Source organism: Pipra filicauda, unplaced genomic scaffold, assembly GCF_003945595.2.
Source record: "Pipra filicauda isolate LSUMZ 115617 unplaced genomic scaffold, ASM394559v2 scaffold64_size3178608_pilon, whole genome shotgun sequence".
NCBI classification, from domain to species: Eukaryota; Metazoa; Chordata; class Aves; order Passeriformes; family Pipridae; genus Pipra; species Pipra filicauda.
In genome coordinates this window covers 2,022,501-2,042,269 of record NW_024104809.1, presented here as the reverse complement: position 1 = coordinate 2,042,269, position 19,769 = coordinate 2,022,501, and the positions used below count along the sequence as shown (strand labels likewise).

Below are 19,769 nucleotides of genomic sequence, written 5' to 3'. Positions count from 1 at the left end.
GGAGACATTTTTCAAGATTCAAATTCCTCAGTACTGAGCAAGTCAATTAAATATATCAAACTGTTCAATGCAAGCTGTAACTTGCCATCTGAGTTTATGGAGAACTTGTCAAAAAATTACACAAGAAAGTGTACAGCAAAACTTAAAACATAGAAAACTGTGAACAGTTAAATAACTTGTCTTTTACAAAAGTGCAACTGAAATAACTGAGCTACAGATAACATTGACTTCGAATTAGCAAGAAATCAGTCAGTTTAAAAATTATAAGAACTAAAAAACTTTGCCTATTTTTTATATTTGAAGATTATTCTTTGAGGAAGCTGTCTGCTCTCTAAAATGTTCATGCTTTCATGAAGCTGACAAAATTGCCATGAAAACGTAACAGGAATGAGTCAATATGGTTTTAGAGCAGTATCTTCCACAATTCCAGAGTACTAATAGAGAGTATTAACACTGATAAATGGTTTTGAATTATCTAGAGAAATGTTACAGCAGTACTAAAAATAATTCACTTTTCTGTTACATTGGACAGTGCAAATAATGTTCCACAAGGACTTGATGCACACTTCTACGACAGCTTAATATTGTTTGTCCAATATCTGTTCTTACAGCTAAATATAACAAAACAGACCACAATGATAGAGAGGGATTAGAATAATACCAGAGTGAGGCAATGGAACTATTCAGCTAGTGCATCATGCTTCAGCTCCAGAAGAGAGGAAAAGTTTGACACTTGTGGGAGGGGAAAAGTTGCAGGAGTTTTACACAAGAATGAGTAGAAAACAGGTCTCTTATGAGAAGTACTCTCCAGACAACAACCCTAAGGGCCTGTGTTACAAGATACAGGACCCTTGGGGAAAACCAGTGATGAGCATGTGATAAGTCTAGCCAGGGATTTTCAAGGCGGTTTTGAAGAACAGGGAAGGAAGGCATCAGGACAGGGCTCTGGGTTTTATTACACCGAAAAAAAAATGAAACTGAAGAAGTTCCCAAAAGGGAAAATAATGCAGTGCTGAGATCCAGTATTGTTTGGGACACTCATTTAAAAGCTGAAAAGACAATTAAATGCCTCATGACAAGGCATGCTCTGGCAAGAAGGCCAAGTTACATAAATAAACAAAAAAGGAAGTCTGATGCTGAGATGGTGCAGCTGCCCTACAACATCCTACACCTTATCAGCATTTTTGAGATCTCTGGTAGGGAGCTGTACAGAGTAAGTTCTGGACAGATGCTAGTCTCAGTAAGGAATTGATTCTGTGGTTTTTAGTACACTGACTCAAATCCATTTCAGTCCTTGCAAACCACACTACCCAAGAGGGCTCCCTTGCAGTAGTTCAGCCCACTTTGGAAAACTAACTTTTAAAAAACATTAGTAGTTTCCAAACTAACTGTCACAAACTTCCCCCAGAAACTTCTGCTTTCTGCCTTTGCTGTCTGCTCTCCTCCAGAATACCCTCATCTGTATGGGGCCTGCTCCATTTCTCCACTCCAGCCCAGTCCCCAGGTTCCTGCCTAGACTTGCCTCTACAGTCCCTAGGTTCATCTCTGGTGTGATATTTTGCTTTGGTGACATTGCCCCATCCACAGAGCTAGACCAATGTGAGATGAAAGATTAAGAAACTCAGCAAACGAAGGAAGTGAAAGTTGTGATTCAACAGATGATGATTCTCTCTTAGGCAAGACTGAAATCAGTGCTGCCAAGACATTCATCAACTGGCCTTTTAAGGTGCCCTTTTTCAAACCAGGCAGTAACAAAATGTTGTTCTTTCTCAGAGTTTTGAGAGAACTACTAAAGACAGTGGGTTAATTTAGAAATCCCCTAACCTGCTGACTTAGATCTGCAGTGTTTCACTTGGGAAATACATGCATTTCATAGGTAAGCAATGTGTTCCTGACACATACTTTGCACAAGGTGACAGTGGTCACCATTCAAGGAACTAAAGGGTTAGGATTCTCCATCCTGGTGAAGAGACCTTTGGGAGACCTGATGGCATGTATAGGAAAAATTCTTCACTGTCTCTTCAGATATTCAAGAATGAGGAGTCACCAATGATGCTAAGAGAAGCTGTGTTCTAGACAGCCCTACAGACCACCATGCTCCTTGCCTGAGGATTTTCTAGGTGCAGAAAATCCTCAACAGAGACTGAATGAGCATTTAGAAGATACCTGTTTATAGTCACTAACTAGATCAGTCACACCAGGTTCAGGAAATTCCTAAAGTGAAAACATGCATAGTCTGGGAAAGTATCTGGCAGAAGTATCATCTGGCATATTGCTTTTGGATTTGGCTTGCTTTTAGTCAGGACAGATAGTTAGAACTGGTAATTGAATATTGGCCATGGTAAAACCTGTAGTTATAACTTCTTTGAACTAACAGCATGAGGAAAGAGTATCTTGACAGCAAATAATGTACTAAACAGGCCTTACCATCAGTTTTTTGGAGGCAAGGCAGGAATAACAGCTTATTTTCTTTTCTGTAAAATTCCTGTCTGACCTTACCCCTGCAATACAGTGTAAGGGTGAGATTAAGATGGTGCAATAAGCCTAGAGTTCCACCAGGTGGTAAACTAGTCCCACAGTGCCAGGCTAAAAATGCCTCAGCCAGGGACCATCATTAGTCCCAAACGGCCAGATTTAAAATGACCACAACACCTGTCTTGTGTACTGTCCACAGTTCCCCCAATGGTCATCTTCCTTGTCAGCAAGGGTGACCATAGTATTTTTTTCCATGGAAACTGCTTTCCTGTCCTAAAGCCCCCTGTTGATTCTCCACATATGAATCATAACCCTCCCTGTCACTGTCTTCCTGCTAATCCTGTGTTGGGCAGTGGCACCAATACAGCTACTTTCTTCCCAAGATTTCTACTTCGATAACTGTAACTATTAAAAAACCCTGCTGAATACTATGTGACATTCACTTATGTGTGGCACAGAAATCTGATCAGCAAGTGCAGATTGAGAAGTTCTCTGATTTAAAAATCTTGAAAACCACAGCAAAGTCTACAAAAGAAATTTAGAACGTACTGGTGTGAAAACAATTTAGTCCAGTTGATTAAAGATGAACTAGAACCTAAAACATAGCTTTCATTGTGCCACCATGTCTTACACCAGGAAAAGTTATGGACACACAAAATACTAAGACAGCACTGCAGCTCTTGTAACCCAAGTTGCTGCAGTTACCACAGAGAAAAGTTTTAGCATCTTCTTGCAACAGTGGAAGAGGTCTTATTTTACACCATAATAAAATGAGTAGTTCTTTCTGACACCCTTAGAATCAAGGCTTCTCGGTGGGCATTACTGAACTTAGGGAAGCATAAGCACATGATTTTAAATCTACAAAGTTCAGTTCTGTAGTTGTACAAGAGCTTTTCAAAGACTATAAATCTCTGGAGCCCTGTAGAGCTGCAGATACGTCTCTTAAGACTTGTGAGCTAACTCAGCTTAACCATACAATATGTACCTATTATTCCAGAGAAGACAGAAGGGTGCATATTTTGGCTTCTGGATGAACTTTCATTATGGTAAACATTACCTTTAGTGTGTATAAACAGCTAGAGTGGCTGCAAGAAAAAAAAAAAGATTGTGGCAGTAGAGCAGGGGAGTAGTGTGTTTGACCTGGATCTCAGTATGAGAAAAGAATTCTCTCCAACAGATCCCTTCTGCTCGTTCTTTCCCTTCCCTTGGAAGTCTGGAAGAGAAGGTTGTGCTTTGGCTTTTTAGCCTGGATGAAGTCACATATGCAATATGTTTGCAATATGGTTTTGGAAACCTGATGTTTTATGAAGGTGGTGCTATGTAACAGTAAATCTGAAGACAGAGCTGAAGGAAGGGGACAGAGGAATTGGGAAACAGTGGACAAATCTCTCATCACTGGGAAGATGTAGTACCTGATCTGGAGTGCTAATACATTTCCAGAGGAGATTGCAAACAGCATATTTTGGAGCCTGATTGTTAGTGCAAACCTCTTTAGGAGACCCACTGTCTTTGGGCAATGCTACATTTCACTTTTTCACTTCTCTTTTATTAACTATGGAAAGATGATCAATCATTAGAAGAAGAAAGGTTTTCCTAAGGTATTGCATAACTCACCTTCCAGAAGGTAGCCTGAAGGAATTCCAGCACAGCAGCTTCTTGTTCTGTAGCTGTCCTTTCCCTCCTTCATACACCCAGGCGAATCAATCCTGCATTAAAAAAAAACAAAGAATAAAAGGAGGATTCTTATGAACCTGCCTCCAGACAAATTACTGAGATGACAGATGTAGAAGGAAAGGTTTTCTTCTTCCTCTTATAACCTTCACATCGCCTACTGTTTCAGCTCAGTCACCAAAGCTTTTACTTCTCTCTCACTATAATCGTACTGAGATAATAACTTAATTCAACTTGTATTGTCATGCAAAACCTTAGAGATGACCTCTGTTAAACAAGAGTGCTTGTCTAACTTTGCAAGCCCTCAAAATCTTTTTGAAGTCACAATAAATGCTTTGTGTGGTAGAGTACACTGGATGAGATTGGTTCTTTTAACTTAAGAAGTAACAGAAATGCCAACTTGATGGTGAATTTTCCTGTTCTCATCTTTTTCTTCCCATTTAGTGACAAGCAACTGCATTGATTTAGTGCTCAAAATAAAAGTATCAAACAGCCTTAGCGAAAGCATGTGCCTGTCTCAGTCTGAATCAGGCCTGCTTGTGCTTTGTTACCTTAGAACATGCACTGTCTTTTGTTCTTTTGTTAATATCCTCTTTGTGCATAAATTCTCCTTAAAAAAAAAAAAAAAGGAAAACCAAGGTAGACAGCACCTAAATACAAGCAGCAGAGAAGCTTCAGAGCTCTCTTAAAGTATAGGTAGGACAACAAAAATGAAGAAATAAAATTAACAATACTCTTTTCTTCATAGGAGGTCACCTTACATAAAACTGTAGATAAAAGTACAGTTCATCAAATCTTCTTGAAATCACTGTACCCCTACAACCTGCTCTAGAATCACATTTGCATCAGTAGAGGTTTTGGCTACAAAGCAAATCTAAATCACTTCATTGTCATTGGAAACAAAACCTACCACAAGATCCTCGCTACACATACAGGTATGAAAATGGAGAGATACAATATTCAAATGGAGAGATACAATATTCAAAGTCATTTCACCATACAAATTTTCAGTCGGACTTTAAAAACTGACATAGAGATTTCAAGGGAGGTCAAGACCTTGGAATTTCACCTAGCACACTAAAAGCTCAAGGTACAATTCCTCAGATTCAATTCTTGTTCAATTAAGTGCAGGAAGGAATTCCATGCTTTCCTTTTTGGCTCTGAGTGCTTTTTTCCTCTTCCTTTACTTCCACAGAAAGGCCCACCCTTCATACCAACACCATGCACTGCAAATGCAGATCAAAATGCAAGATATCATTTTCTTGCCTCATATCACTGTTGAGCATCTCACACACATCAGTACATGCTCCTATTCTCAGTACTTTAAAGAGAAGTAACCAGAAATAATGTGGTGAAGCACCACATTGAGTTCAAAGAGTGAAAAACGTGGCTTGAACTACTCTCTACAATGCTACTTTTCACCTGCCAGCACAATTTGGTTGTACACATATAAATAGGGCTACAAAAACAATCTCCTATGCATGGTGCCATTTTTGATGCACTGTCTGCTTATTGCACCTTCTCCACTGCTGCAAAGTGAAAGTACATGGCATTTGGCTGAAGTTTCCATCTTAAGGTGCTGTTATAGAGGAGGTCCTCACAAGGAGCTAATGTGAGAGGCTTCAGCACAGAAACAGTAGGAGTGTCTTACACTCTGTCACTCCTCCTCACCTCCACCAGTGAGTGTAGCCTGACTAGGCTGTAAAGAAGTTGTGCTTCAGCAGCAAGAGTAAGACACTGATCTGACAACTTGTTTGCAGCAAAGGAAATTCTCACTAGATATGAGAAAAAATTCTTCCCAGGGAGAGTGGTGGAGTGCTGAGGCAGGAGCCCAGAAAAAAATGAGGAAAGAGGTTTCCTAAATGCAGCTGGACAAGGAAAGTCTTGTGCAACCTCATCCAGCCTGGGAACTGTGAACCCTTGGGGTTGGACTACAGACCTCCAGAGGTCCCACCCAGCTGAATTACCAGATGTTATCAATCAAAGCTTGCATTCAGTCTAATACAGAAAAAACCTACCAACACACTAAATCAGCATGAATGTGTTTTACGTGTCTTGGCCTCAGCATTTATTTACTTTTTTCATTTCCATAGCATCTAAGAACCACAGTCAAAGAGCAGAGCTTTACTACAGTAAGTAGCAGAAGTACACAATGTACACTATCATGAAAGTGTTTTGATAAATCCACTAGATGCAATTCAAGAAGAAACTGAGCTATCACAGCCAGCCCTGGATAAAGAATGGTTTAAAGACCTGCTTAGAGCAGCCAAAGCTCCAAGGGTCATGGTGCCTTTCTCCCTCAGCCACAGATCTCTTCTGCAAATAACAACACATTCCTTCCTTCACTCCTACCTCCAGTGGGTCAGGTTTCCTGGCTCATCAGGGATCCTGTCCTCCAGATGTTGGCAGAAGAGAGCACAACTCAGAGATCTTCCATTCCTCCTTGCAGCACTTCAGCAGCTTCGCATCATCCTCTGCTGCCAAAGAGCAGAATCAGATCAGAAATGAGAAAACAGACTGAGCCTTCAAGCAAACATTATCGCTTTATACAGACAGACACTCCCCCCAGTTACCCTACAATGAAAAGAGGCAGATAATGAAGCCCTGATCTGCAACAGGGATCAATCTCCATGCTTTCCACAGAGCCACTTTTGAAACTGACCTACTCTTGGGTACTACAGGTGCAAATCAGTCCTGAAATGCCAGAAGCTCACTGTGTCCAAGGAATAGTCCCATACCAGAGTACAAACCTTGCAGGCCTGGGCCTTTTTATGAAGTACCTTTCAACATCTGGCTTTACATAGCCCTTTTCTTTATTTTTCTGAATTCTTATTTTCACATAATTACAGAATGGGTCAGGTTGGAAGGGACCACTGTGGGTCATCTGGTCCAACCTCCCTGCTCATGCAGGGTCATCCTAGAGCAGCACATTGCAGAGGATTGCTTCCAGATTGTTCTTGAATATCTCCAGTGAGGGAGACTCCACAGCCCCTCGGGGCAACCTAGTGTCTAGTGTGCAGGCACCCACACAGTAAAGTGGAACTTCCTGTGCATCAGTTTCTGCCCATTGCCTGTTGTCCTATTGCTTGGCACCACTGAGAAGAGCCTGGCTCCATCCTCTTGGAACCGTCTCTTTAGATATTTATACACATTAATGAGGTCCCCTCTCAGCCATTTCTTCTTGACGCTGAACAGACCCACCCCCCTCAGCCTCTCCTCCTAAGAGAGATGCTCCAGTCCCTTAATAATTTTTGTCACCTGTTGCTTCTCCAGCAGATGTCAGGGTAGTTAAAGTCCCCCACCAGGACCAGGGCCTGTGACTGTGAGGCTGCTTCAAGCTGCCTGTAGAAGGCCTCTTCAACTTCCTCCTCCTGACCAGGAGGCCTGTAGCAAACACCCACAATGATGTCACCCTTACTAGTCTGCCCCTTTACCCTAACCCATAAGCTCTTGCTCATTGTCCACCCCAAGACAGAGCTCGATATATTCCAAGTGTCACATAGAGGGCAACTCCACCACTGCACCTGCCTGGTCTGCCTCCCCTAAAGAGTGTGTAGCCCTTCATGACAACATTTCAATCATGCAAGCTATCCCACCATATCTCTGTAATCACAATGAGATCAAAGCCCTATGACTGCACACATATCTCTAGTTCCTCTCTTTTATTCGGAAAGAAAACATGCTTCAACTTTAGAGAAAACAAAGAAGGTATAAGCATGTGCCCTCTAAGATCCATGGGGAATATTCCCTTTGCACGAAACTGGTGGTCCCACAAAGTAGTCAGGTTCTAAAATCTGTGAGTTTCTAAATTTCTAAAAATTGTTTCTAAATTTCTAAAACCAGCAATGCCACACGCAGGAGAGCAATTCCACATGGTTCACAGGATAGCTCAATAAAATATATCTCTGCCCCTATTCCAGCCATGCCTGGCCCTGTACAAGCCTTTACTCACACAGTGACTATGCAGCCCCAAGTAGCTGCAGTGATCCTGCCGAGTTATTTGAAAGCAGTACGCAGAAACGTTTCACGGGCACAAACACAGCATAACCTGCTCTCCCAAAGCCACGCTGGGCGGGCTGCAGTACCTCAGCACTCTCTCTACAGGTGCCTCTCCCTGCCACAGCATCCACACGGCGCAGGCAGCCCAGCTCCGGGGGCACCCAGCCGGGATGGTTACAGGGCACTTGCACTGCCCCATGGCACCCAGTGAGGGCAGGCTACCCTGTACAGACACGTATGAGCCAGCAGTGTGCCCAGGTGGCCAAGAAGGCAAATGGCATCCTGGCCTGTATCAGAAGTAGTGTGGCCAGCAGGACAGTGATTCTTCTCCTCTACCGTGCATTGGTGAGGCTGCACCTTGAATACCGTGTCAATTTCCGGGCCCCTCAATTCAGGAAAGGTGCTCAGTTGAGGTGCTGGAGCAGGTCGAAAGAAGGGCAACAAAGCTGGTGAAGGGGCTGGAATGCAATTTTTATGAGGAGCAGCTGAGGGAGCTGGGATTGTTAGGCTTGTGGAGGCTCAGGGGGGACCTTATCACTCTCTACAACTGCTTGCAAGGAGGTTGTAGCCAGGTAGGGGTCGGCCTCTTCTCCCAGGCAACGAGTTACAGAACAAGAGGACATAGTCTTAAGCCGTACCAGGGGAGCTTCAGGTTGGACATTAGAAAGAATTTCTTCACAGAAAGGGTGATTGGGCATTGGAATGGCCTGCCCAGGGAGGTGGTGAACTCACCGTCCCTGGAGGTGTTTAAGATAAGACTGGATGTGGCACTTACTGCCACGGTCTAGTCGACATGGTGGTGTTGGGTTATAGGTTGCACTCGATGATCTCAGAGGTCTTTTCCCACGTAATCGATTCCCTACACAGACAGGGCGCGCAGCCTCTCCCCATCCCGCCCCGCCCCGGCCCGGCCCCCGTCCCGCCCCGTCCCGGCCGTGCGGTGCCGGTGCCGGTCATGGCGGCGGCAGCGCGGCTGTTCCGCGGGGCTGTCCGGGGCCCGTCCACCCTTATTCTTGCCCGGGCGCTGAGCTCCGCGCCGCCGGGGCCGGCGGGCCGGGGAGGGCGGCGGGCCGCGCTGGCGGCCGCGGGGGCGCTGGGCGGGCTCGGGCTGGCGCTGGGGCTGTGGCGGCGGCAGACCGCGCTGGCGGCGTCCCGGGAGGACGAGGAGGACAAGGAGCTGCGGCAGCGGTTCATGGCGCCGCCCGTGAGCGGGCTGCGAGAGCTGCGGCGGCGGCGGCGGGAGCTGCGGAGCCGCATGGAGCTGCTCATCATGGAGACGCAGGCGGAGGTGTGCCGCGCCCTGGCCGCGCTGGACCCCGGCGCCTCCTTCTCCGTCGACACCTGGGAGAGGAAGGAAGGTACGGGGAAAGCCGCGGGGGACGCCGCGGGCACCGGCACCCCGGGCTCGGTCACCCCGCGGTGACCCTGCCCCTGGCCTTGGCAGGCGGAGGCGGCATCAGCTGCGTACTGCAGGACGGCGAGGTCTTCGAGAAGGCGGGCGTGAATGTGTCCGTCGTGTCCGGGCTCCTGTCCGAGGAGGCAGCGCGGCAGATGCGGAGCAGGGGGAAGTCTCTGAAGGCCAAGGACGGTAAGGTGTCCGGCCGGGAGGTGGGGTAGGGAACCGGGACACGTTCACCTGAGTATTCCCGTGCGGGACTCTCAGCAGTCCGGCCTTTGAGCAGAACCTGAGGAAAGCCAGACTGATCAGAGCTCAAAGGGTTTCATTTGTATAAAGGTGATTTCTAACCAGTAAGCCTGACAGGTGGACTTTCGTATCCCTAAAAAGCCATGTATCAGAGTGCTTCTCCCTCCGTCTCGCTGCTTTAAGGAATGTCTTATAGGCACGGGTGATTTCTCAATAATGACACTGTAGCTTAATAGTGAAACAGTGCAGGAGTTATGTACCAAAGAGGTGAAGGGAAGGAACCAACACCACCTGAAGGGTAAAGAGCACTCAACCCATGTTTGTGTAGCAAAGGGCAGTTGTGAGGACTGGGGGTGGTTGAAACCCTTAGCAGTGCCTTATGTTTTAAATGGTCTTCATTTAATGGGTTCTCTAACATGTTGCTGCATTTTAGGACTAATACCAAAAAAAGGTGCACAGAAGAGCGTGAATGAGAAGTGAATTGCACATTTACTAATAATTGTGGTGATCCAACATGAGAAATTTTCCTGTCACAAAACCTAAGGAAAAATAGCAATGTTCCTTAAATGATAGTAAATGAAGTTTCTTGAAAAACTAAAGGGCTTTCTTGGTGCATCTCTTTATCTAGGGAAGCTGCCTTTTTGCGCCATGGGTGTGAGCTCCGTTATCCATCCAAAGAACCCTCATGTTCCAACCATGCACTTCAACTACAGATACTTTGAAATCGAAGAAGCAGATGGTAAGAATTTTAATCCAATGAAGCATGTATGAAATGTATGACTTCACATGAAGGAAGCGTGAATGCATGGCTAGGGTAAGAGGTTAAGAACCAGTCCAGGTTTGTTCCCAGCTGTGCCAAGAATCTGTTGTTTAGCATTGGATCTCCTTATCTCTGGCCTTTGTGCATTTGTAAAATGAGTGTAACGAGTGCATGTGGTAGAGTAAAAGGGGTTTGCTTTTTGTAGAGTATACCGGGGGTTTCAGATCGAAGTTAAAAACGTAGGAGATTGTAAATAAATGTGAAATACATTCAGAGCAGCAATCCTAGAATTTAGAAGGAGAAATGTTTGTGAAGGGCTGATAAACATTCTGGTCATGATGTGCCTTTGTCTCAGCAGCTGGAAGGACGTACTGTCAGAAACACTGCTCACTGACTGCATTGTGCCTTATTTCCCCAACTTTCTGCAACTTGGCACTGTCAGAAATGGGACCCTTGTCTAGGTGGTCAAACACTGAAGGGCCATCTGTATCTTGTGACAGTGTATGTACTGTCAGAAGCTCAAAGAGAGTTTTCTTTCAGTTGTTTTGCCACAGCATTATGGATCATTTCTAGCCAGTTACTTCCCTGGATGTAATAATGATGTTCCCTTTCTTTGGCACACAGTAAAATGTTTCTGCATTCTTGAATAAGAGTTGCCAGCCCATCTTGTGAAACTGATATTCTGTGGATCAGTGGTCCAAAATACTGAATGACTGGTTTTAACTGCTTTGAAATGTCTTTCATGTTTTCCTGAAGTCACTGGAAATGGAAGTTCACTACCTTGAAGTCAAATTTTTCATGACCGAGGTTTAGGGGCACCACTGAATAATGATTTTGTTTTGTATTTTAAAAGTAGTTGTTAATGCTACGTGAACCTTGCTGTTTAGAAGTGTAAAAGAAAAATGTTGCTGCTTTCCTCTCTTATAGGAACTAAGCAGTGGTGGTTTGGTGGTGGGACTGATCTCACTCCAACTTACCTGAATGAAGAGGATGCTGTTCATTTTCACAAGACTCTGAAAGAAGCCTGTGACAAGCATGATCTGAAGCTGTATCCCAAGTACAAGAAATGGTATGTGGGGAGAGATGCACTTGGGGGGGAGTAGAAAGCAGCACTAGATGTTGCCAGTTAAGTGTACTCTAAGAACTGTAGGTTCTGCTGCCTTTTAAAAAGTATCAGCAAACCCTAAGAAAAATTAGCGGAAGTGTACTGGGACAAAATGTAGTCTGAAGAAATCTCTTATTTACAGAAGCCTGTCAGCCCTTTCAAATTAGGGGGCTGACAACTAGGATCATAAGTCTATAGCCCAAATAAAAACCAGGCTGACTCTACAAGAGTGGTTGTAAGCCACAGACTTCACTAGGCAACTTAAAAATTCCTTTTAACCTCTAGTGTTAAACTAGGACAAGATTTTTTCCCCGTGGACTTGCACAAATCGTGCTTACAGTGAGCTCATGGTAAATGTGCATGATTCAGTGTGAGCTCTTGGGCCAGCGTTGTGGTTCTGAAAATCCCACTCAGATTTTTCTGTCTTCACTCTGACCATCATGGCCTGTTTTGTTTTTCTGGTTTTTTTCCAGGTAAGTAAAGGAGATTGTCCTTAATGTAGAAGCGTCATAATTTAGATGAAGCTGTAGTTTTTTCCCCGGTGAAAAATTCACTGTGAGTTCAACAGCATATTCTCTAAGATGCAAACTTTGAATGTTCTTCTTGAGCTAAGAGATACAAGTGATCTGATCCTTCACTAGTAAGCGGCGGCTTGCTGCTCTGTGTCTGATAATCCTATCTGCCACAGGCTGTGGTATCCAGGAAGGAGGGGATACCCTTTTGTAAGGCACTAGGTCTCCTCTGAGGACAGGAGATAAAGTGGGTGTTATAGTTTGGGTGGCAACCACTTAATAAGGAGATACAACTTAGAGCCTTGAGATTACAGTCTTGTTCTCTGAGGAGTTTTTGCATGGTAGTTCAGAGTATGTGCCTTAATGGTCAGGTCGTCTGCAGCCTAAGTAGGCAGCTGTGGGGTGGGGGTGGGGTCGGAGACCTTTTCCCACCTTTCTCAAAGATAAAAGCTATTGTTACATTTACCACATTGTCTTCCTGATCTAGGTTTAAGACTTTTGTCAGCCTTGTTCTCTTTTTGCATTTCTCACTCAGCCTTTTTATTAACTCTTCCTGCTGCCATTAAATAAAAAAGCTGATCATCACAGTGAATAAAAAAATAACTTACGTTAGCAGTTACATCTCCATGTCTCTTCTGCTTTGGCCATGCCATATATATTGCTTGAGAATGATTGAGGATGGACACATGTATGGAAAACTAGTTCTAAAAGAAGGCAAGGTGTTCTTAATGTTGATGGTTTCTGCTTCCTATTTTCTTTCCATTTCTTTTCTATATGAAGACTTTCAGGGCATGACTGCCCAATAAAGCAACTCTAAGCGAGATAGGGTGTGGATACAATGAATCATTTATATATAGTAATTGCACAGCTACATACCCCCTGTAAATACAAAAGAGATTAATTGCCTTTCTGTTGTAGAATAAACTGCCCTTACACATTTATAAACTTGAACATAAGCCATGAAAAGCCACTGCTATGATGACTCAATCTTACAGGTTTTAACTATTAAAAAGCCTTTTTCCAAGGAAGGCTGCCATGACACTTGCTTTCTTATCTGGTCTTAGGTTTTTAGATCCCTTTTGTTTTGATGAAGAAAATCAATTCTTTTACTAGAATGGCAAAAATAATAAAGAAATTCCCTTCCAAGTCTGAATTAAACTGAAAGCTGTACAAATAATTTGGGATCTGCATATAACGCTGGGAATGAAATCTAGCAAGAGCTCTTAGGGCGAAGTTTTGAGATCAGGTGACCCTGTTCTGAGTAGGTAGGGGATATGGATTGGATCACTCCATGTGGATGCAGCTGCCATAGTGTTTGAGTGTTACTGTTCAGTGACTGTGTGGTGACATGTAGCTTTGCAGAGACCGTCTAATCAGAGCTTTACTGCAAGTGACACAGGAGTGCTTTCCAGAGGGTGCTGCACCATCCTGGCTCTCGGTAGTCAGTAAAACAGTGGGGCACTGGGCAATGCAGGAACTGACTTCTGGTCAGTGCTAGTCCTGTGCCACATAGCTGTTTGGAGTTCTGTTCATTGCTTTCAATACTGTGGACCATATTAATAAACATCTGGTACTTCTTCTAGGTGTGATGACTACTTCTATATCAAGCACCGTGGCGAGCGAAGAGGGATTGGAGGCATATTCTTTGACGACGTGGACTCTCCCTCCAAGGAGGAAGTGTTCCAGTTTGTGAAGAGTTGTGCCAAAGCTGTTGTGCCTTGTTACATTCCCATTGTGAAAAAGCACCGCCATGACTCCTTCACGCCAGAGGAAAAGCTATGGCAGCAGCTTCGGAGAGGACGGTGAGTACTGAAGGAGCTAAAGAATACACAGGAGGTGGATTATGCTGGCAAGAAAAAAACTGAGCTAGTTCTTTATGGTTACAGGTTAATGTCCTGTTGTAGTGTGGGCTAAAAAAGTTCATCAGAGAATTTCAGCATTTTTGTGCACAGAACTAATTTTGAAATCCAATGCTAAGTTGCCAAAAGGGGTGCAAAGAAGGTAGTAGCACGCCCTTATCTGTATTTCCCACTTTCCCATGTTAGAATACAAGCAACACAAACAAAATGCCACAGTTTTTCTCCAGCTCTTTCAAAAACCAAGAGAAGCTGCTGTTGTGCAACCGGCAAAGGGGTATGGGTGTGCTTGGTGTCCTGAATCCAGCCCTCTCCTGCGGCCCAATCATATGGGATATAGGACTACCCTTGTCACATGAGGAGCCTGAGGGTGAGGGAATTGTGCTTCCTGTTCAGTAATGAAACAAAACTTCACAAAGTCAAGAAGTAACTGTGCTCAAGTACCTTCACGTTCTTACATACATATTTGTTCCATCTGATCTTGGCATTGAAATGAGGATTCCTGTAAAGGAGTAAAGATACAGAGGGTTGGGTTTTTTTATTCTGGCATGGTCCAAAGTTGCTGTAACTTAAAAGACTTTGGAGGATGCTTCTAATGTGACCAGCTGTTAATGTTGCAAAAGCTTAAGTACACTGGTCAATACAGTTGTACTCCGTTCCCTGTATCCTGTGATTGTGTAAGCACATGGAAAAATGAGAACACACATGCTTTGTGCAGGAGTAGGGTCTTCAGTTTCTGTCTCTTCTGCAGAGAAATCTGTGATACTGGCATGGAAAGAGTATAAGCATTTAAGTTTAGATCACTGGCCTGCAGCCATTAGTCAGATAAGCAAGTGTCCTTAATTTGGTGGGACCGTTCCTGGGAACGTGGGGCTTCCAGGATCCAGTCTGTGGATGGGATTTAGCAAACTTGCTAAGTTTATAAGGGGGAACAGCTTCTTTAAGCTGCAGCCAGAACCAGCTCTTGAGGCCTGCCTATTTCCCTGTGTCTGTTTGCAGGTTGTTTGGCTAGGTAAAGCTTTCCATTTTTGCAGATAGGTAAGAACTCTTCCCTTCCTTTATCTCTGTTAAATACTAACACATCTGTACTAGCTACTAAGATAATCCCTGATGAATTGTCACTGCTCTGTTCCTATACTGTGGGCAGAAAAGTGGTATATTTTGATATTACAACTCCTAGCCAGCACTCTGAAGCTGTTTGACTTCTGCTTCTTTCCAGATCTCCCCAAGAAACAAAAAATACTGTTCAGACCTTACTGCTTATGTGTCCTTCAGCATAGAGGACTGCACAGTAGAATTCTTTCTCTGGTTATTCTCAGTTCCTTTAAGGCCCCTCTTTATGTCTGATGCCACCACACAAAAGAGAAAACCAAGGTAAACACGGTGTCGAGCTTGTCAGCAGGGTTGAGGCCTGGGAGAAGCATAGCACAGTACAGCAGCCTGCAGAATGCTCTCCTTTGAACAGTTTGTCTGCTCTAGTCTGTTTGCCAAGGTCACTACTCCCTGTGCTTTGTGGAGTGGCAAGGTGATAATTGCATTCCTGCAGAGGATGCTGAAGAACAGTTCACTCCAAAACAGGGTTCATTCTGACACCCAACACAGCAGAAAGATAGGCTGGTTTTGTTTGTTATCTGCTAGTTGAAGAAGGCACAACCAACTTCTGCTAATAAACTTGTTTTTTCTTTGCATCTCTTCACTCCCTGTAGGTATGTAGAGTTCAACTTGGTTTATGACAGAGGTACAAAGTTTGGCCTCCTGACACCAGGATCAAGGATTGAAAGCATTCTTATGTCTCTGCCCCTGACTGCAAGGTAAGGGTGTAGCTATGTGGGACTGCAGGTAGGTTACTGTTCTTATTAAAATAGTTAATAGGATTAAATCAAAGGTCTGTCGTGGTGTCCCATCACTTTACAGTGGCTAGTTCATGCCTGATACAAGAACTGCCCAAATACATGCAGATGCTTCTCTGATCTCCTACACTCAGCTAGTTGCCAGTAGTGTGTGGCTGAGATATTTTCTGACAAAAAAAATGGATGGTTTTTCTGCTTAGTACCTCTTGATAGATTTTTCTCTCCTTGCTCCATGGATTTTTGTTTAGTAGCTCTTTGAAATCATGTGAGATTCTGGCAGTCCTGACAAATGTGTGACAAGGAGCTTCATAGTTTAACTGTGTGTTGTATGAAAAAGTGCCTCTTCGTTTTCTACTTGCCTCTGATGGCTTCGTTTGATTTTTCACTGAGTAACATGATTTTCTTGCTGTTGTGTTTCTCCATAACTGTTCTTATTTTACAAACTTCTGTTTTTTCATTGCCAGTTTTCCAGGCTAACGATTCCTGGTATTTTTAGTCTTTGTACAGTCACTGTTCCATCCTTTTGATCACATTTGCCACTTTCTCTAGGCTTAAGTTTTCTGTGCCCTTTCTGAACTAGGGATAAGGAACCAACACCATAAGATACATATGTGTATCCAAGATCATACAGTGGCATAATGAAGTTTTAATTCATTATTCCTTTCATAATCCTAGTATTCTGTTTGCTGGTTTTGACTGCTGCTCAGCATTAAGCTGGCTTTTTCATAGAACTGTTACAATGCGAGAGTCTTTTCTGGGCAATAAAATTGAACTCAAATTTAAGTCAATCTGTATACAGCTTTTTCTGTGTCCATCACTTCACACCATCAACAGTGAATTTCACCTGCCATTTTATTGCTCTGTTGCTTGGCTTAATACTAACTGTTTTCAACGGCTTTTTTTGTTTTAACCCATCTTGCTTACTCTTGCAATATCAGGAAATTCAGTCACTTACTGTTTACCCCCATTTTCAGGTTGCTTTTAGGTAACACTGAGTAGCACAGACCCTATCATGAATTCCGTAAAGTTTACTAGTGACCTCCTTCCACCTCCTTCCTCCCTTTGCCTGCTACCCCTTACCATGAAGGCAGTCCTTTTCTCACCATATACCTTCATCCCACTGCCAACACTACATGAGTCCCTGACCTGGTGGTGTAGCACACTCCTATCTTCTGATTTCGTTTCTAGGATGATCTGGTTTTGCTTGTTTTCATCAGTGTAAATAGCTTGCTTCACAGCATGAATGGTTCCTTCCTGGGGAAAAAATGGAAAGAGGATGTACCCATCTCTGACTGCTGATGCTTTCTCTGTCACGCCTCTTTTAATTGCCTTTTCAATAAAAAAGCGATCTTTCATCACCTTTGTTTTTAAAACCAAGATTCAACAAGGACTTGTAGAGCTTCCAGTCCATATTCTGGAAAACCTAAATCTTGTGTCCTCACTGTGAAAATTCTGTGGGTTCCTTTTCTACTCATCTTCCTTGGGATGTTAGTATGTCACAAGAGACTGCTAGAAGATTTTTGCAAATCAACCTGCATGCATTTTGGGGCACGGGGGCATTGCTCTTCCCTTTTTCCTTGTTCTTTCAGCTTTTTCAGAAGTTGGTAAAAAGATGAAGCTAACATTTTTCCTGTGTTCCCCGGTGTTGATAATATTTGTTTTTACTGAACTTACTTACATATCTGTCTCCTGAGCTGAGTATCAACTGTGTATTTAGCTTTGCATGCCCAAAAAAGGCAACTTCAGTCCAAACACTGCCTGGTCCGGGAGAGGTGGCAGCCAGCTGGGCAGTCTGAGTGAGTTTCCCCTCTCCCTGCAGGTGGGAGTACATGCACACCCCGCCAGAGAGCTCCAAAGAAGCAGAAATCCTGGAGGTTCTGCGAAATCCCAAAGACTGGGTGCACTGACACGGATCATGAAGAAGATGGATTGCTCACACTGAGCCATTTGAGAGAACGGGAACGCCTGCGAACCAGTTCATTCGCACTGCTGTTGCATGGCGTTTCATTGTGTCTATTTATATCTTGCCTGGTGCCTTACTTATGCTGTAGACTTGTTACAACTTGCAAATACGTGAACTCACTCTTTTCGATTGATGGGCTAATATTGTCACCCCCTGTTGCTGTTGCCTTGTGAAGGACTGGTGATGGCCTCACAGGGCTACTGTGCATGTTTTAGGACTTTCTCAACTCATGTGATTGACTGCAAAATGGCAAATTACTGTGAAGTGTTCTCCCAGTGAAATGAAAGCATTATCTGTGCCTAAATAGCACTGCTTACCCTTAGAAAATGTTTGGATGCTTAAACACATTTTTGTAAAGAATAAAGGGAATATTTGATATGATTTTAAACCTTAAACTCTGCTTTCAGGAAGTTGTGGAAAAGGTGGTACTTAATCACATGTATTTTGATGCTGCAGTAGCATGACTTGGCTGATCAGTATCTGGGAGAGTCCAGGTTGGGGCACCATGTTACCTGAGGAGAGGGGAAGGCTGGCTGTCCATTTGAGGAGAAAATCTTTCAGCATTGAGCATGTCAGCTGTGGTCACGACAGGATAACACCCCTGCCTCAGGCCAGCTCCTTTGCCGAGGAGGTCAGAGATGGATCAGGTGTTGCCCGTTGCCCCCAGGGTCTCTAAACAGCACTTCACACTGTTCCCAGCCCCGGAATGATTGTTCTTTTGACTCTCGGCACAAACCCAGTCGAGGAACGTCTAGGGGAAAAGCAAAGGGACGCCGAGTCTCATTTCCCCTTGCCTGAGGAAAAAACGACAGCTCCACCTCCCCGTCGGGGAATCGAACCCCGGTCTCCCGCGTGACAGGCGGGGATACTAACCACTATACTAACGAGGAGCGGGATGTCCGGCATTCCCCTTCCGCCACCACGGCCTACGACCTCACCTGTCGCGGGTTCCTGAGCTGCGGGTGACGGCTGTCCCTGCGCCCGGGCGGCGTGGGGGCATGTCCCGCGTCGGATCAAGGTCGCTGTCGCCGCCTGATCGCCCAAGTCAAGCTTCCCGCCGGGGCCCACCGTGTTCACTTCCGTGTTACCATCCGCCACTAAAATAAAATTAAGTAGTAGTCTGCTAAATCGGCCATCTCCTCGCCTTCAGGGAAGAAAAGGGAGTGGCCCGTACGGGGATCGAACCCGCGACCTTGGCGTTATTAGCACCACGCTCTAACCAACTGAGCTAACCGGCCTTCATGCATTCCTCCTGGGTGCGCGCCCCTCAGGTGCTACTACGGACACGGCGCGAGTGGAATTCCTCCCGGGACCGGATCTGCGGCGCTACTACCGCCGCTCTCGTTAAACTCCGCAGGTAATTCTAGGGAGCCGCGGCAGAGCAGCACGGGCATTAATCGGGGCGACGAGTGTTGCTAAAAAAAAAGGGGACTTCAAAACCTTTCGTTTCTCTCCCTCCTCCAGTCCGCGGCCGCACCCCCTGCACGGACACGAAACTCCCGGCGCGGGGGAAGCCCCACCGAAAAGAGCCGCCTCCCTCCTTCCCTCCCTCGCACGCCGCGGGAGGGGGTCCGGAGGAGGCAGGAGCGGTCCCGGTGGATAAAAGACAACGCCACCTCCCCGTCGGGGAATCGAACCCCGGTCTCCCGCGTGACAGGCGGGGATACTCACCACTATACTAACGAGGAGCGCGGTGGTGGGTGTGCCCCTCCCAACGCACCGCAAGATCCACCTGCGCCACCCCGCACCTTGTGGGACCCCTGCCCGTCCCCGGCGCTCCAAGGCCTTCCCTAAAATTGTAATAACGAATCACAAGGAAAATGCTGCACCAAGGAAGGACACGCGCATTTCCTAAACCTATGGGGAGCCCTGTTTTCTACTGTGGTGAAACCACCTGTTCCCAGAGGAAAGTGACCCCCTCCTCAGGTGGTAA

At 44.9% G+C, this 19,769-nt stretch overlaps 1 protein-coding gene, 1 long non-coding RNA gene and 3 other non-coding genes across 10 annotated transcripts in view; 1 reads left to right on the top strand and 4 right to left on the bottom strand.

Annotated features, from left to right (window-relative positions):
- The first annotated feature begins 9,085 nt into the window (after positions 1 to 9,085).
- Positions 9,086 to 18,231, top strand: CPOX (coproporphyrinogen oxidase). Its single transcript, XM_027727602.2, has 7 exons — positions 9,086 to 9,503; positions 9,590 to 9,733; positions 10,419 to 10,529; positions 11,478 to 11,619; positions 13,751 to 13,969; positions 15,730 to 15,834; positions 17,693 to 18,231. The coding sequence occupies exons 1-7, from the start codon at positions 9,101 to 9,103 to the stop codon at positions 17,778 to 17,780; spliced, it is 1,212 nt and encodes a 403-aa protein (XP_027583403.1). The 5' UTR covers positions 9,086 to 9,100; the 3' UTR covers positions 17,781 to 18,231.
- The window catches only part of LOC120324679, an 11,475-nt gene continuing 2,228 nt past the window's right edge, over positions 10,523 to 19,769 (bottom strand). The window contains exons 1-4 of one of the 6 annotated variants that reach the window (XR_005566165.1): positions 19,277 to 19,438; positions 18,775 to 18,933; positions 17,020 to 18,587; positions 10,523 to 14,525 (exon numbers count right to left, since the gene is read on the bottom strand). This is a non-coding gene — a long non-coding RNA (uncharacterized LOC120324679). Of the gene's footprint in view, positions 18,588 to 18,709; positions 18,934 to 19,028; positions 19,156 to 19,276; positions 19,440 to 19,769 lie in introns of those variants that run through there. The other 5 variants (XR_005566166.1, XR_005566161.1, XR_005566162.1 and 2 more) reach the window with 5 other exon arrangements.
- On the bottom strand, positions 18,655 to 18,726 carry TRNAD-GUC. Its single transcript has one exon. It is a non-coding gene; the product is annotated as a tRNA-Asp (tRNA).
- TRNAI-AAU lies at positions 19,001 to 19,074 on the bottom strand. The gene has a single exon. It is a non-coding gene; the product is annotated as a tRNA-Ile (tRNA).
- On the bottom strand, positions 19,453 to 19,524 carry TRNAD-GUC. Its single transcript has one exon. It is a non-coding gene; the product is annotated as a tRNA-Asp (tRNA).